The sequence below is a fragment of the Mauremys mutica genome, chromosome 8 (assembly GCF_020497125.1).
Source record: "Mauremys mutica isolate MM-2020 ecotype Southern chromosome 8, ASM2049712v1, whole genome shotgun sequence".
NCBI lineage: Eukaryota > Metazoa > Chordata > Testudines > Geoemydidae > Mauremys > Mauremys mutica.
The window spans coordinates 46,264,412-46,282,002 of NC_059079.1; the positions used below are offsets into that span (position 1 = coordinate 46,264,412).

At 44.1% G+C, this 17,591-nt stretch overlaps 1 protein-coding gene across 4 annotated transcripts in view; it reads left to right on the top strand.

The window, feature by feature from the left end:
* Window positions 1-17,591, top strand: part of KCNT2 (potassium sodium-activated channel subfamily T member 2) — a 283,005-nt gene that overhangs the window by 174,682 nt on the left and 90,732 nt on the right. For all 4 annotated transcript variants that reach the window (XM_045026023.1, XM_045026024.1, XM_045026025.1 and 1 more), the window contains one exon: window positions 6,221-6,329. In XM_045026023.1, coding sequence (XP_044881958.1) covers window positions 6,221-6,329 — 109 coding nt within the window. The remainder of the gene's footprint in view (window positions 1-6,220; window positions 6,330-17,591) is intronic.

The following is a 17,591-nucleotide window of genomic DNA, read 5'->3' on the forward strand; positions in this document are numbered from 1 at the left end:
TTAGGCTAAACCCCATACTGATAATTTGGACCATACAATCATCTCAGAACCCAAATGCCTGTTGTGCTGCTAGTGTCTGAACTTAAACTGACATGCAATAAGTTATTTTTTGTAGGCCCTGCACTGGGCAGAAGGAGCCAATCTTTTCTGAACCACTTAAGCTTATCTCTAATATTTACCATACAGAAAGCAGTGCTATATGATTTTAAATTTATGCAGTGCCTTTTATCTCAGGAACATTTATGAATTATGCACTTATCCATTGACAACACGTGCCCATCTCTTGTGTGAAACACAGCAACTCTAATTCCACATAGCCACATTGCACGACAGTTTAGAAATACAGAATACAATGTCATTCTACAGGAGAATTTAAGCTCAGAAATCACAACATAATTATTATATTACTTTGACTGTGGCCAGGTCACCAACCTGACATCACCACCCACAACCATGGGATCATTATTTACAACAAATGGTCAGACCCTTGGCTTTATGTCTCATTCCAGTGACAACTACTTCAGCAATGCAGTGCCCTGGAACAGCCTCCTGGGTCAGCGTGATTCAAAGAAGTGCGGCAGCTATGGAATCAGCAGAAACACTGCCTGTGGCTCCTACCTATACCTTAGTGGCCTCTACCCTCTAACCCAGACCAACCCTACTCAGCTCTGAGAGAGGAGTAGGAGAGGGTATGGCTATAGGGCCACAAGCAGTTCTAGAGCACTTCTCTAGAAAAAAAAAACTATCCTTCTGAATATACTCAACATTTTTCCTACACACTTTTCTAACCTTGATACAGGGCAGTTCCAATATTACCTCGTTGCAAAAACCTTCTTTCAAATTTGAACTGGCCTGATATTGTACCATATTTCTTCCTTTAAATGATGACTCCTTTCTTTTGGAAGTTTACTGAACCAATATTATGCATTTTTGCTGTGCCTGAAATCTTCAGTAACAATTTTACATATGAGCCTAGAATACATAACTTACATAAATCAGTTTCTGACCTTTAGGAAAGAAAACAAAGTACTATATAAAATACTTCAAACCGAGGATTAGTTATTGCTTCAATTGCTTTGCAAACTCCAAAAATATTGAAAAATCACTCTCCATTATTGCTTAGATTATTAATTATTGACAGCAAAAGAAGAATACTGCTCCATATTTTGGCTGTGACACATCAAAGAAGACCTGCCCAGTATAAGGGTCTGCCCACTCATATGAATTTGTAGGGCCCTATACTTATAATGAATCTAACAGCTGCATATGTAACAGAGTTTTTAGCATCCATGGGAAGGCAAAATATGTAGATGCAGTAATTGAAAGGTTTTCTATTTCATTGCTCTTGACCCTTTATGTATCCTCTCCTGAAATACTGTTTGTTAATTTCCCAAGTGAATCCCTGCCCCTCCTACAGTAATACTAAACTAGATGATCAATTTTTCTTTCTCCCTTAGACTTAGATTGTGCTATATAAGGACACTACCTTTAATGCACCCAATTGATCCTGCATTTAAGTTCAAATCTGAAAAGAAAGTGAGATGTATCCATGACAGAAAAGCATCAATACCTGTGCCTCAGGGGTGCGGTAAATTGAACATTTCTGCTTTTGTGTTTAACTTGCATCCACTTTTTTTAGTCGTACATGACTTTACCTATTCAGAATTTTATAATCACCATTCCAGTTACCAGAGATACAGCCTAACGAAGCATTTTATCATTCTCTATACAAAATGCCATGTTGAATTACCTTGGATTGGCCAAGTCTTATGTTAAAGCTGCAGTGGCTTATTGGGAAGGAACAGAGTCCAAGCTCACTGAAATTGATATGGAGTGCATATGATGATTAATCTATCAACTATAAGATAAAAATGAGCAGCAGAAGCTCTGTAGCAGGAAGGCAATTGTTCACTTTGTGAATGGATGCTTGACTGCAGGTCCGGTGTGGGTAACTTTCACTTGCAAAACTTACAAAAAAGTTTCCTCAGAAGCTATGCTAGATCAGGGGTCTCAAACTCAAATGACCACGAGGGCCACATGAGAACTAGTACATTGGCCCGAGGGCCGCATTACTAACACCTCCCCCACACCGCCCTCAGCCCCGCCCCCACTTCACCCCTTCCATGAAGCCCCGTCCCTGCCCCACCTCTACCCACCCCTTCCCTGCCCCCGTTCCAACCCCTTCCCTGAAATCTCCACCCCAACTCTGCCCCCTCCCTGTCTCCAAGGAGTGCAGGAGGGGTGTGGCAGGGGTTCAGGGCAGGGAGTTGGGGTGTGGGGTGCAGGAGGGATGAAGGGTGTGGCAGAGGGTCAGGGCAGGGGGTTGGGGTGCAGGAGGGGTGCGGCAGGTGGTTCAGGGCAGGTGGCTCGGGTACAGGAGGGGTGCGGGGTGCAGTAGAGGGCTCAGGGCAGGGGGTTGGGTGCAGGAGAGGTGCGGGGTGCAGCAGAGGGCTCAGGGCAGGGGGTTGGGGTGCAGGAGGGGTGTGGCAGGGGGTGAGGGTGCAGGGTGTGACAAGGGGCTCAGGGCAGGGGGTTCGACTGCAGCAGGGGTTCGGGGGACAGGGTCTGGCCTGACATGCACCGGGGGCAGGGCAGGCTCCCTGCCTGCCTGCCCTGCCCCCACGCTGCTCCGGGAAGCAGCTGAAACGTGGGGGAGCAGGGGCACAGGGGTGTGTGTGTTGCCGTTGCTTCAGGCACATCCCCCAGCATCTACCATTGGCCGAGAATGGGGAACCGCGGCCAATGGGAGCTGCTGGGGGCTGTGCCTGAAGCAACATCAACACACACACACCCCTGTGCCTCTCGCCCCCCAGGTTCCGTCCACTTCCCGGAGCGGCGCAGGGGCAGAGCAGGCAGGCAGGGAGCCTGCCCTGCCCCCGGTGCGTGTCGGGCCGGAGCCGCTCTAGGTAAATGCTGGGGGAGGGCAGGGGGGCCGCGAGGAGCTTGCAGGCCACAGAAAATAACCTCATGGGCTGTTCTGCGTGTTTGAGACCCCTGTGCTAGATCTAGGACATTATTCTCATACACCTGATGCTAGAACCACATAGCAGTGTTTTGAGCGTATATTGTCTTTCAAGAACATTAGAGCTGGTATAACTCATAGCAATGGGCTGCCACTAGAGTTTGTCAAGACATTTTTGTCCAATTTGGGAAATGGTCATTTGTCAAAAAGTTTTATCTAGTCCAGGATAGAATTTATTATCAAAGCCAGAGAGAGAGCCCAAAATAGCCAGTAAACTAGTGGTTGGGGAATGTACCTGGGATGTGGGAACCCTTTCTCAGTCTCACTGGCTTGTATAAATAATTCTGGCTACAGACTGCGTAGCCTGGCACTCACCCTGAGATGTTGGGGACCCAGAGTCAATTCCCTGCTCAGAATCAGGCAAAACAAAGCTGGGTCTCCCACTTTGCAAGTGAGTGCCCTAACCACTGGAGTGGGTCTCTCTCAAAAAAAGATTCAGATGGTCTTATTTTTGGTCTGGTGTGGAATAAAAAATTCAGAAACATCAAATTATTTTGTAAAATGGAAAATTCTTTTTTTGCCAAAATGTTTACATTTTCTGCCAGAAAAGCCAAAAGAGGAGATTTCATTTCAGGTTGGTTTGACTGAATGGAAATATTTTGGTTTGTTGAACCAACATAAAATGTTTTGTTTTCAGTGAGTTCAACATTAAACTGTATTTTTCTATGGTAACACATTGCCTCATGGGACTTACAGTCTGGATGCTTGATGTCCATTCCCTATAGGCCAGGCTGCTTGGCTGGACTACGTCTCCTGTAACAATGCAGTCTCCACTCTGACCGAGTGTGAGGGGCATACCTGTAGCTGCATCATGGCAGTAGTAGTCCAGCTAGGGATCTTGGCCCATAGAGGAGAATAGAGGCATCAGGAATGTGAACTACAACATCCAGGAAGCCAAGTGCCGCCATAGGGAAATGTAGTTGTATGTTGAAATGGCTCAAAATGAGAGGTTTCAATTTTTAAAACCTTTTTGAATGTTTCATTCAACGAATTCTTCTTATATGTCTATTTGCCATCCCAATTAAGGATGAAAACAATGGTTGAACTATCAGGATTTCCTGCAGGATGGAAGTTCAGGTTTGGGCTCCTCATCCAGGCTATTCCTCCCTAACTCACATGGCCAGGCAGCTCCACTGCCTGAGGTAAGGAGAGCCAGGGCCTTGCCTCCTCCCTGCCCACTCTGGGAGGCTGCAGTACCTGTGCTTCCCAGAATACAGAGCCTGGAATTCTGCCTAACCCTTGGCACAAGCCTCTCAAGGGAGGAGAGTCCTTCTCCTTCCCCCCACAGCACAGTCACATCATGGGCCAGGCATAATCTAGCCCAGAAGCATAGAGAAAAATAGTTTGTCCCTCCAATAAGGTGAATGTATTATTAAACCCAGTTTTTCCCTATCCATGTGCAATACCGAGACAAGCTTGAAATTACAGTCCATATCCTCATGTTCCAAACAGCTACAGGGAAAAGAGCATTTGCATAATTCAACAGAGTTATTCTGAGAATAAATAAAACATAGATTGTTTAGCACCGAAAAGAAGGAGCTGAAGAGAGGAATGCAAGAAGCATAGATTCAACTGAGAGAGGACAGGGAGGAACACAAGAAAGTTAGTCTAAATAATGCTGCCGTTCCTACTAAAGACAGCAGATTTTTCAAACAAACTTTAAATCTTCCCACAACTCCTCCCACATTTCTCCACAACAGGTGAAAGTATTTTAGTGTAACCATCTTTATACCATGTGTAACGGGGTTGGTACCCACCTCTCACGAGTGCCCCCTTTCTCTGGGGGATATGCCTGCAAACAGTTCTTTTCCAGGGAAAGCCCCTACCTTTTGCGGGCAGCCCACTTCTGCTGGTTGGGTGTGAGCCTGCTTTTGTTGTTTTGGTCTTACATCAGGGTGGCACCCACCTCTCTCAAGCACCCCCCAGCTGATGGCTCTCTCAGTGGGTCTTCAGCAACTCAGCCCTCCGACAGAGCTGCATACACTGTCCCTCCTTTCTGGGTTCTTATCACAGCCCTAGTATGGGGCCATAGCTCTTCGGTTTGTTCCCAGAGGCACTGCCTTTTTCAACCACCCATCTGGGGCCAATCTCAGTACCTTCAGCTGGCATCCTCTTCAGCAGCCCTCCTAGAGCTCAGTCTGCAACCAGACCAGCACGGCCCATCTCGGTATCCTCATCTGGTCTGGCCATGTTCTGTGGTCAGTCCCCCATGCTCTGCCTGCCTGCACTGACCATTCGATGGTCCTGCTGCCCATCTAGCCAGCCAGGCACCCAGTGCCCCCTCATCAAGCTCCACACAGCAACCAACAGCTCTGCTCCTTGCTTTTTATCTGGCCCTTCTGGCCCCTTAGTGGTTGCTTCAGCAGCCCCTCTGATTGGCTGCTCCTCTGCAGCCACTCTAGGCTGCCTGGAGGACTTCTCCCTGCTCTATTCTGTGGAAGGGTGGTGAGGCCTCCAGCTGGGGGCTTCCAGACCTAGTCCACCCTGCCCCACCATGTTATGCATCATTTCCATAAATGAACTGCAAATGGCAAAAAGGGTCCACATTAGACTCTTTAAAACACATATTACTGGAATAAATCCTGAGTATTTGCACTTAGCCACATGTGGGATTGTTTTAGACTCAGGCTCTGCTTTATGTCAGAATATATTAGATTCAGACCCTAGATTCAGGAGTCCAAAGTTTAGTGTTGCTCTGTGCAAGTGCATGTTTTTACATAACATTTTAGTTTCTTTTATCGAATTGATGAGGAGTGGAGTAGTGATGTTTTATTATGTAGTTTGGAAATGAGAAATTATGAACAATGAATGAGAATAATGGTGCTAATGACAGTAATTATACTTCTGTATAATCTTTCATCTGATGTTTTCAAATTACTTTATAAATAAGAATTTGTGAAACTTCAAAACCACTCTTATGAAGTAGGCAGGACAGGCTAGCTGCCCCCAAGCACATGACACGTGCTGCGCAAGGGATATGCCTGACAAAGTTTACTTTCTCCCTAGAGCCATGGGGTGTGTGGGAGGGGTGGGAGTGGGAGGGTCTCTCTGTCACAATCTGATTCTCAGGATATTCCTGGAACACAGCAACTCAGTTCTGCCCTTGTTTGGGGCATATTGTAAAATGACAGTCCAGCTCAAACTAAAGTCTTTCTATTTATAAAGCACTAATCCTGCATTATGTCTTCTTTTATACAGATCACGTTGTATGTGAAGAGGAGTTCAAATATGCTATGCTAGCTTTAAACTGTATCTGCCCAGCTACTTCTACGCTAATCACCCTGCTCGTTCATACCTCTAGAGGACAGTAAGTATACCATCCTTTTAAAAAAAACAAGACTGATATCAGAGCTACTTTGGAACACAAGGGAAGAGTAAAAGCAGCAAAGAGTCCTGTGGCACCTTATAGACTGACAGACGTATTGGAGCATTGGAGGGAAGAGTCTATCCCAAGACACTACTGTTCAACCTCACTGAATTCAATGGCTCTATTTATATTACATTACAGATGTGGGGAAATAGTGAACGTTTGCTCCACAGTGTAATTTTGGTAAATATATATTGAAATCCTGCTTACTGAGTGCAATTGTGCTCTTCCTGACAATAAGTCCTGCAGGATTTAGTTCCCAGTGCTTATATTTCTAGGAAGGAAACAGAGAAGTTAAGGGGTGGCTGGTGGAACATAGCCACAACCCCACATTAGAGAAAGTGCAGGATTACACTGCATCAGTGAATCACAGAAGCTCAGTCAGAACTGGGGGAGAGTTTGTGGCCTAGATTTTTCCCAAAGTGGCCTTTATTTTTGTGAGCTCAACTTTATTCACCAAGTATCTGATTTTCAGAGGTGAAAGACATCAATGACTCCAACTGTGATCAATGTGACATATGGACGCTCTTCTAAAAAAATCAGTTCTAAAGAGTGGGCCCAATAAATGGAGGCACCCAAAATCAATGGCTACTTTTGAAAATTAAAACCAGTGATTCAAGCCAGCAAAATGCCTCTCAAAATTCTGGAGAATGAGGAATATTGTGCGCATCCTGGACAGCATCTGTTCCTTTCTACCTCCCTCATGGCTACTGCAAGGAACAGGGCCATAGCACTACTGTTTCCACTTTGCACAGGTGAGGACCAGTTCTCGTACTGAACCTGTGCAGTCTCTGGATTCCAAGTCCAAGGACTTCCATTGCGCTCAGTCCGAATGCGGAGGTCCAAGTGAGAAATACCCATTATGCTTTCACACTTTCTAGCTCTGAGGGCCAGAGCATCAGCTGGTATAATCATTTTAGTTTTATCGACTTCAACAGAGCTACCTCCGTTTAAACCAGCTGAGGATCTGCCTCTAACTGTTTAAATGGAAGTAGTGCCCATTAATTTTCATAAGAGCTGAAAAGATGGGGATGATGAATTCCCAGTAAGAGTCAGCACGATCTCCTTGAAAATGCCAGCCAACTTGCATATCACAGTAAGGACATAACACCCACTGTGATTTCTTTTCATAGTTATTTTTTAAAATACTAAGGCATTCTTGTGAGAAAACAGTACCAGCAGAGAGACAAGTTAGAGAGTAAATCCCAGTACACAGCTAGACAGGTGAATGCTTGTATTACCAGGAAATTTAGGATTTTACTATAAACATATTTCATGAAGCTGTCATGGGCACCCTCAAAATCTTGACATTTACCACGCAGTGGCATTTAACCAGGGCCGGTGCAAGGATGTTTCGTGCCCTAGGCGAAACTTCCAACTTGTGCCCCGCCCCTTCCTAAGGCGCACCCCCCATGGCAGCTCCCCCCCTCTGCCCTGAGGCACCCCCCTTGTGGCAGTTCCCCCCCCGCCCTGAGGCACCCCCCCCCCCCCCGCCCCAGCTCACCTCTGCTCTGCACACGAGCACGAGCACCCCGAGCACGCCTTGGCTGCTTCACTTCTCCCGCCTCCCAGGCTTGTGGCACCTAAGCTGATTGACACCGCAAGCCTGGGAGGCGGGCGAAGTGAAGCAGCCACGGCGTGCTCGGGGAGGAGGCGGGGCAGGGGTCAGCTGGGGCGGGGAGTTCCCCTGCATGCCCACCCCCTTACTTGCTGCAGGCGGCCCTCCCCACGCTCCCCTGCCCCAGCTCCCTCCGCCTAAATGCTGGCAGCGACCAGGGCATCCGAAGATCCGGCCGCCGCGGTCACCGCCAAAGAAAATGGCGCCCCCCAAATCCTGGCACCCTAGGCGACCGCCTAGTATACCTAAATGGGTGCACCGGCCCTGCATTTAACCTTTAGCAAGGCATCTGGAGTATTCCCCTGTGCTTAGGATGCAGAATATCACATTTACTGCAAGAACTTTAACTTCAGAGAACAGCAAGTGTAAAGATTTTAGTTGAGTCTTTGGTGCCAGAATCTGCTAATAAGAACACAATGAAATAGCTTGCATGCCTCCCAAGAACTGTGAAGAATATATTTGCTTCATTTTCCTAATTTTGGTTGCTTGTGTACACAGAATTCAGAGGCTTAAAGAAACCAAAACACTTTAATGTCCTATGTACATGAAGTAGCAGCAGCATTTTTAACAGATGGCACAGAGGGTTCTTCACCAGCTAATTAACACATAAAGATTCTTTTCCCCCCTGTGGCACTTCAGGGCCTTTAGCGTTACATTTCCAACTCAGTCCGGTTCTCCATTTATACAAAGTAATGTTTTCTACATTGATTTTTCTTCTATACCATGATATAAAGTGAAAATGACAGAATGTGAGAATTCCTGCTATTTTTGGCTAGCTCCCTGAAGTAATTGTTGTAAGGAGGGATGTTAAAGTAAGTGATTTATGGTCTGGTTCTTCACTTTGAAAATTGCCAGTGCTGATTACTGGGAAGAAGGAAACTTTTACTCACATTAGTAATTGCTAGTTATATTTTGCATCCTCAACATAGAAAACATGCAGAAAGTCATGAGAAACTAGCTGTGAAAAGATTTTATAAAAAGTCAAAATGAAATGTTTTTACCTTATTGAAATGAGAAAGTCAAAACAATTCACTTCACCTCTTTTCCATCAAACAAATTTAATCGAAATAGACACATTCCCGAGGAACATTTCAATTTTGACAAAACTATTCCATCGAAAAATTTCACACGAGCACTTTGACACACTATTACTTCTGTGAAATTTTGCAAATTGCTTTTTTAAAATATAAAGGACAAGAAAAGTTAAATATTACTAATTGATCCAAAGCCCAATGAAGTCGATACATTGAACATAATGAAATTAAACTATTCAAGTTTTACTACAGTTTCTAAATGACATTTTTCTAACTGTGTAACAAAGAACTGAGCTGGGACTCAGCTATACATTTCCCACCTTTTTAAAAAGGTAAATATTCCAAAAGCCACAGCCCACAATTTGTAAGATGCAGATAAACAACAGGGAGGACAAAATTGCAGCTCCTTGTATCTTATTTTCATGTAATCCTTTTTGAAAAAGAAACTGTGTAATTTATCCAGTAGAAACCCACTAGAGCAAAGCAGGAGCTTATCCAAACTCAGTCTGCTCTCATTCCCAGGAGGAGCTGCACTCTTCTTTGTAATGACATCATGGTGGTCTGAGAGAAATCAGTTATCACAGGCAGCCACAGTGACACCACCACCAGCACCACCACCACACAAGAATGCGAATAAACAGGAAGGAGTGATGTGTGGTTGATAATCTCCAATGTCACAATGTTACTGCTCAGGTGGCAGCAAATGTGCACTGCTGCGGGAGGACACAACCCGCTCTCCTCAAAACAACAACAATCCCTCCCAATGTTCCAGTTGGACCAAAATTACTAAAAATACCAACACTACAAAATCCATATTGGAGACTATTCCACACACAAGTTAATGAGAGTCTGAAATTTGTTTTAAATTCTCCATGGCATGGTTATTAAAAAAAATGGTTCTGAGAATGTGAGACACTGAAATATAGACCCTGTATAATAGAAAGTTCTGACACCCTGAACTATAGTCTCACTATTACAAGACCATAATTATAGGTGGGGCTGGTAAGTTTGTCCCATACGTCCCACCATAAGACCCTGTTTTCAATTCTTTATAATTTTACAAATTTTAGCCATTCTGACTGAAACTTCCATAGTTGGTGTCTGCTTCAGGTTGATTTTTTAACTTCAGCCAAAATGGTACAGGTATTACCAAGACTCATGCTAGGGAAAAATACATTTTTTTAACCCATGTTACATTGTCTTGACAGATCCCCCCCAAAAAAGGGACTACCCCCATGCGAGCAGGGACTTAACATTTGGCTGGGGCAAGCCTTTGTGTCAGAGACATGCCTTTTGCCATCCCTGGGAAAATCCACCCAAATTTGGCCGAGTTATAAGCCTTAAAAGAGAGCATGCACATTATCCTCAGTAGAGCTTTCTTAGAGTTTAACTACTAAAATCTCAGAAAATTCTGTCCTCACCTCAGCATGTTCCAGCCACACTCAGTCCCTCATAGTGACCAAGTTGTGCATGTGTCATTCCCATTGTCACCGGGCAACCGAGTATGCCTCATTCCCTCATTGCTTCCACCTGTGACTCATCTGTGCATTCACCATCCTCAGAGATCAACTGAGCATGAGGCAGCCCAGGGCTACAGGAGCTCAGAAGGACTTTTCCAGTAACGACTATATCCAGATGCTCTGGGTTGGGGTGGGACAATCCACCAGAACTGAGAGTAGGGAACCTGTCTCTCTTGTGCTTTCCATGATACCTCTGCTGGCACATGGACAACATGAAAGAGGAAGCCATCTAATTTGAATAGAGAGGAACAAAAGCCAGACTGTGGGACAGGAAGAAAATAAAGGAGTAGTTTGGAAAAAGCAGTCTGGTGAGAGTAGGACTGAGGCAGGGAAGAGAGATTAGGTCTGGCTTGTCAAAGGGACTAGGAGAAGTTAGGACTGAGCCAGGTGGGAGGAGAAACAGACTGAGAGCCAGGAGAAGGGAGAGAGTGAAGGCTGGAACTGCTTGGGTGTGGGAACTGGGACTTGGAGCTGAGAGGGTAAGAGGAGGCTAGTCTTGGTTGGGCATTGGTTGAACAAGGAGACAAACTGGAAACCAATGGGTGGGGAACAGGACAGAGGGTGGGAGACAGAACCGGTCTGATAAGGAGCTTGGGTGTGGATTGAGAACTGGAAATGGCTGAGCACAGAAGCTGGGACAAGGACCCAAGAAGAGATTAAACAAGGACAAAGATCAAGCAGAGGGAGACAGATTGGATGAGAAGCCTGGGGAGGGAAACTAGAACTGGGAGTAGAAGAGGGAAGATGGAGAAACTGGAACTCACTGGGCAAGGAGATAGGGATGAGAAGTGGCGAATGAGACTATGAGAAGGAATTGGGGTGGGGAAAAGACAGGACAGAAAGGGACAGTTTAGAGGGGATGGGGCACAAGGCATGGAATCAGTGTGTGTGTGCAGAACAGAAGAGTGTGTGTCCACTAGAGTACACTCTCCTCCACAGCCTGGAATGGACTCCAAGAACCCTGAGTCTTAACAGACAGAATGGTGTCAGTCAGTATCTGTGAAACCCATTGGCAAAGAGTCCCATCCCTCTGTATTGCTGACTACATAGCGTTTGACAATTTGATATTGCTATCAGTTTCTCCATTAGCTCAACTAGCAGAGGTCTGTGTAGTGGATTTAAAGGTTCCAAGCCTACTGAGGACTGATGTGGTGTCAATATGATGACACCTGATGGAATTTCTGTTTTTTCAGTTTGCTTTAAAAAAAAAACACACACACAACTTTGCTCCACTTTAATCATAGAATTATAGAACTGGTAGGGACCTCAAGAAGTCATCTAATCCAGTCCCCTGCACTCATAGCAGGACTAATTATCTAGACCATTCCTGACAGGTGTTTGTCTAACCTGTTCTTAAAAATCTCCAATGATGGAGGTTCCACAACCTTCCTAGGCAATTTATTCCAGTGCTTAACCACCCTGACAGGAAGTTTTTCCTAATGTCCAACCTCTCTCCAATTTGTCTGCATCTTTCCTGAATGTGGTGCCCAGAACTGGACATAATATTTCAGTTGAGGCCTAATCAGAGTGGAGTAAAGCAGAATTACTTCTCGTGCCTTGCTTACAACACTCCTGCTAATACATCCCAGAATGATGTTTGCTTCTTTTGCAACAGTGTTACACTGTTGATTCATATTTAGCTTGTGGTCCACTATGACCCCCAGATCACTTTCCACAGTACTCCTTCTTAGGCAGTCATTTCCCATTATGTTGATTGTTCCTTCCTAAATGGAGTATTTTGCATTTGTTCTTATTGAATTTCATCCTATTTACTTCAGACCATTTCTCCAGTTTGTCCAGATCATTTTGAATTTTAATCCTATCCTCCATAACACTTGCAACCCCTCCCAGCTTGGTATCATACGCAAACTTTATAAGCGTACTCTGTGTGCCATTATCTAAATCATTGATGAAGATATTGAACAGAACCAGACCCAGAACTGAACCTTGCAGGTCCCCACTCATTATGCCCTTCCCTCTCTTTGGGAACGGTTTTACAACCAGTTTTGCACCCACCTTATAATAGCTCCATCTAGGTTGCATTTCCCTAGTTTAAGAGAAGGTCATGAGAGACAGTATCAAAAGCTTTACTAAAGTCAAGATATACCACGTCTACCATTTCCCCCCATCCAGAAGGCTTGTTACCCTGTCAAAGAAAGCTATCAGGTTGGTTTGACACCATTTGTTTTTGACAAATCCATGCTGACTATGACCTTATCTTCTAGATGTTTGCAAATTGATTGCTTAATTATTTGCTCCATTATGTTTCCAGGTACAGAAGTTTAGATGACTGGTCTGTAATTTTCTGGGTTGTCCTTGTGCCCATCTATAAAAAAGGGAATTATATTTGCCCTTTTCCAGTATTCTGGGATCTCTCCCCTCTTCCATGACTTCTCAAAGATAATCACTAATGTCTCAGATATCTCCTCAGTCAGCAACTTGAGTATTCTAGGATGCATTTAATCAGGCCCTGGTGACTTGAAGACATCTAATTTGTCCAAGTAATTTTTAACTTGTTCTTTACCTATTTTAGCCTCTTCTGATCCTACCTCATTTTCACTAGCATTCACTATGTTAGCTCTCCTGGTTAAGCCAGGGTGGTCTCTTGCCATACTTCCTATCTTTCCTATGCAGTCAGACAGTTTGCTCGTGTGCACTTAATGACTCTTTGAAAAACTGCCAATTGTCTATTGTTTTTTTCCTTTGCTTCCCATGGGATCTTACCTACCAACTCCCTGATTTTGCTAAAAAGTCTACCTTCCTGAAATCCATTGTCTTTATTTTGCTGTTTTTCCTCCTACCATTCCTTGGAATCATGAACTTTACCATTTCATGATCACTTTCACCCAAGCTGCCTTCCGCTTCCAAATTCTCAACCAGTTTCTCCCTACTTGTCAAAATCAAATCTAGACCAGCTTCTCCACTGGTAGCTGTCTCCACCTTCTGAAATAAAAAATTGTCTCCAATATATTCCAAGAATTTATTGGATAATCTGTGCCTTGCTGTGTTATTTTCCCAATAGATATCTGGGTAGTTGAAATCCCCCATCACTACCAAGTCCTGTGGTTTGGGTGATTTTGTTAGCTGTTTAAAAAAAGCCACATCCACCTCTTCTTCCTGGTTATGTGGTCTATAGTAGACCCCTTCCATGACATCACCCTTGTTTTCTACCCCTTTTATCCTTACCCAGAGACTTTCAACAAGTCTGTCTCCTATTTCCATCTCAATCTCAGTCTCAGTCCAAGTGTGTACATTTTTAATACATAAGGCAACACCTCCTCCCTTTTTTTCCTGACGGTCCTTCTTGAGCAAGCTGTACTCTTCTATACCAATATTCCTGTCATGTATTATCCCACCCGGTCTCTGTGATGCCAACTGTCTCATAGTTGTGTTTATTTAGTAGCATTTCGAGTTCTTCCTGCTTATTCCCCATACTTCTTGCATTAGTATACAGACATTAAAGATACTGTTTTGATCCCCCCCCACCCCCAGTTCTGTCTTGTCTCTCCTTTATCCCTGCCCAATGCTTTATAACAGCCCATGCTCCCCCCAAATTCCAAACCTTCTCCCAGGTCTCCATGTTCTTGACTTACCTGGGGGCTTTGGTCACCTGCCCCCTTTGAACGTAGTTTAAAGCCCTCCTCACTAGGTTAGCCAGTCTGTATCCAAATATGTTCTTCCCCTTCCTCGATAGGTGGACCCTATCTCTTCTTAGCAGTCCTTCCTGGAACAGCATCCCATGGTCAAGGAAGCCAAAGCCCTTCTGGCAACACCATCTTCGCAGCCAGGCATTCACCTCTAGGATGCATCTGTCTTTGCCTAGGCCCCTACCCTTGACTGGAAGGATCTAAGAGACCACCACCTGCACTCCCAACTCCTTCACTCTTATTCCCAAAGCCCTGTACTCACTTCTGATCTACTAAGGGTCATACCTCACAGGATCATTAGTGCCCACATGGATGAGTAGCATGGGGTAGTAATCAGAGGGCCAGTTGATCCTCGACAATCCCTCCGTAACGTTGTGGATATAGGCCCCTGGCAGGCAGCATACCTCCCATGCTGCCATGTCTGGGTGACAGATGAGTGCCTCTATCCCCCTCAGAAGAGAGTCACCAACCACCACCACTACCCTACATTTCCTCCTGGGAGTGGTGGTTACGATCCTCCCAGCCCTGGAGGTACGTGGCTTCTCCTCCTCCTCTGGGGATGATTTCTCATTGCTTGTTGCTAGGACAGCATATCGGTTTTCAAACACCGTAGTGGGTGGGTTGGGAGTAGAGGTAGAGCACTGCCTGCTGCCAGAAGTAACCAGCTGCCAGTGTCCTCCCTGTGACAGAGGCATATCCTCCTCCCCTGGTGGTGTGACAGCAATCCTCTGTAGCTGGATAGCTTCCTCAGCCTCCGATGTCTCCATGTGAATACTCTCGAGGAATTCCTCATGGGCACTGATGCTTTGCCACTTCCTCCTGTAGCTCTCCCACCTGCTTCCTGAGAGATCCCACCAGCCTGACTTTATGAAGGTGGGAAATGCAGGCCACTGTCTCTGCAAAGCCACCCCAGGATCTGGGTAGAGACATCCATGGTTAGGCTGTCTGGATACAGGTGCAGGTGGAGGAGACAGGAGCAGCATTGGCACTGGCGATGCGGCCTTTCCTAACCATAGCGACTATGTTACAACTTCCTCCTACAAACTCACTCTCAGACTCCCCTGTTCACTAGCTCCTCTTGGTCACTTATCCTCTGGCTTTTAAGGCCTTCTCTCCTAGCTCAGCTCTACCCCCTCGTTAATCACACAGTGGGAGGGTGATCACAAGGCTAATTGAGGCTGATCAAAGATGATCAAGGATGATCCAGGGAACAAAGTCACAGACAGTCCCCAGACACACAATTCCAACTGCTCCCGTAACTGAAATAACTGAAAATAACTGAAATAACCTGAAAGAGAAAGAAACACACAAAACAGCCAAACAAACCCACTCATCCCAAAGTTAGGACTCACACCTTGTTCATTCAGCAAGGGGATCACCTTCTCCCCCTCTCAAACTCTCCTGTTTGTGGTCCCCTATTCGCTAGCTCCTAAAAATTGTAATATTTGGTTTGTATTGGTTTCATTTAGAAAAGTACATTCAAACTGTATATATCAAACATATACTCACCCCCTATATTAAAAGAGCAATAAGGTTGCAAAATCAAATACACCTCTACCCCTCTATAACGCGGCCCGATATAACACAGGTTCGCATATAGCGTGGTAGCAGCGGGGCTCCATCAGCAATTTAAAGGGCCTGGGGCTCCCCGTGGCCGGAGCCCTGGGCTCTTTAAATCACCGCTGCAGCCCTGCCACCGCTACCCCAATATAACGGCTTTTCACCTATAACACGGTAGGGATTTTTGGCTCCCCACGACCTTGTTATATTGGAGTAGAGGTGTAGCTCTAAAATTCAGAAATGCAGACAACAGCCTCCTTTACTACCCATCCCTGATTCAACCACTAGAGCAGATCCATTCTATGCACTGAAGAAACTATGGGTCCTGTTTTACAAAGAGTATGTGATCATCTAATTGAAGATGGTGTGATAATTTATACTTACAAGAAAATGTGGCTGAAAAAGTGGCATAGGCAACCATAGTTTTCTGGCATTTTATATATTTTGTGTGTGTTAACTTTTCAGACTTAATAATGTTCTTTTAACATAGCTTTTACATAGGAGATACTGAATGCAATATTCTAAATTGTATATAAAGTGTAACAAGCACCAAAATATATTATAATTAAAGTGGGGCAATGTTTAATCATATCAAAATAATCCCTTTTTTCTGGGTCTTCCATCATAAATTAGTTTCATATTCAGTGTGGAGGTCCCAATTTGTGTCAATTCATTGAATATTCATTTCACCTTTACATAAAAATCATACACTGAAGGTGGTGTTATGATTTGGCATTAATAAATAAATTGCGCATCTACTAAAAATAAGTGATCTCAATTAGATATAAATAAAAGCCTGAACCTAGAAATATTCCTTAGTCAACAAAGTTTACTATGGTTTTTGTAAAAAGGACTCTTTAAAATGGTCTTCTATATGAGCCTTTCTTTTTCAAATCATGCCCTTCATTACATTCCGAAAAACTAGGGCTGTGGTGAGATTAAAAAGATTAATTGAGTGCTTAATCAAACTGTTAAGCTATAATAGAATACCATTTATTTAAATATTTTCAGATGTTTTCTGTATTTTCAAATATATTTATTTCAATTACAACACAGAATACAAAGTGTACAGTGCTCACTTTATATTTATTTTTAATTACAAGTGTTTGCACTGTAAAAAGACAAAAGAAATAGTATTTTTCAATTCACCTAATACAAGTACTGTAGTGCAATCTCTTTAACCTGAAAGTTAAACTTACAAATATAGAATTATGTACAAAAAATGCATTAAAAATGAAACAATGTAAAATTATAGAGTTTCAAGTCCACTCAGTCTTACTTCTTGTTCAGCCAATTGCTCAGACAAATAAGTTTACATTTGCAATAAGTTTACATTTGCAGGAGATAATGCTGCCTGCTCCTTGTTTACAATGTCACCTGAAAATGAGAACAGGCATTCTTGTGGCACTGCTGTAGCCGGCATCACAAGATATTTACATGCCAGATGCACTAAAGATTCATATGTCCCTTCATGCTTCAATCACCATTCCAGGGGACATGTGTCCATGCTGATGACGGGTTCTGCTTGATAACAATCCAAAGCAGTGCAGACCAACGCATGTTCATTTTCATTATCTGAGTCAGATGCCACCAGCAGAAGGTTGATTTTATTTTTTTGTGGTTATGTAGTTTCTGCATCAGAGTGTTGCTCTTTTAAGACTTCTGAAAGCATGCTCCACATCTCGTCCTCTCAGATTTTGGAAGGCATTTCAGATTCTTAAACCTTGGGTGAACTGGTATAGCTAACTTTAGAAATCTCACATTGGTACCTTCTTTGCGTTTTGTCAAATCTGCAGTGAAAGTGTTCTTAAAACGAACAACAA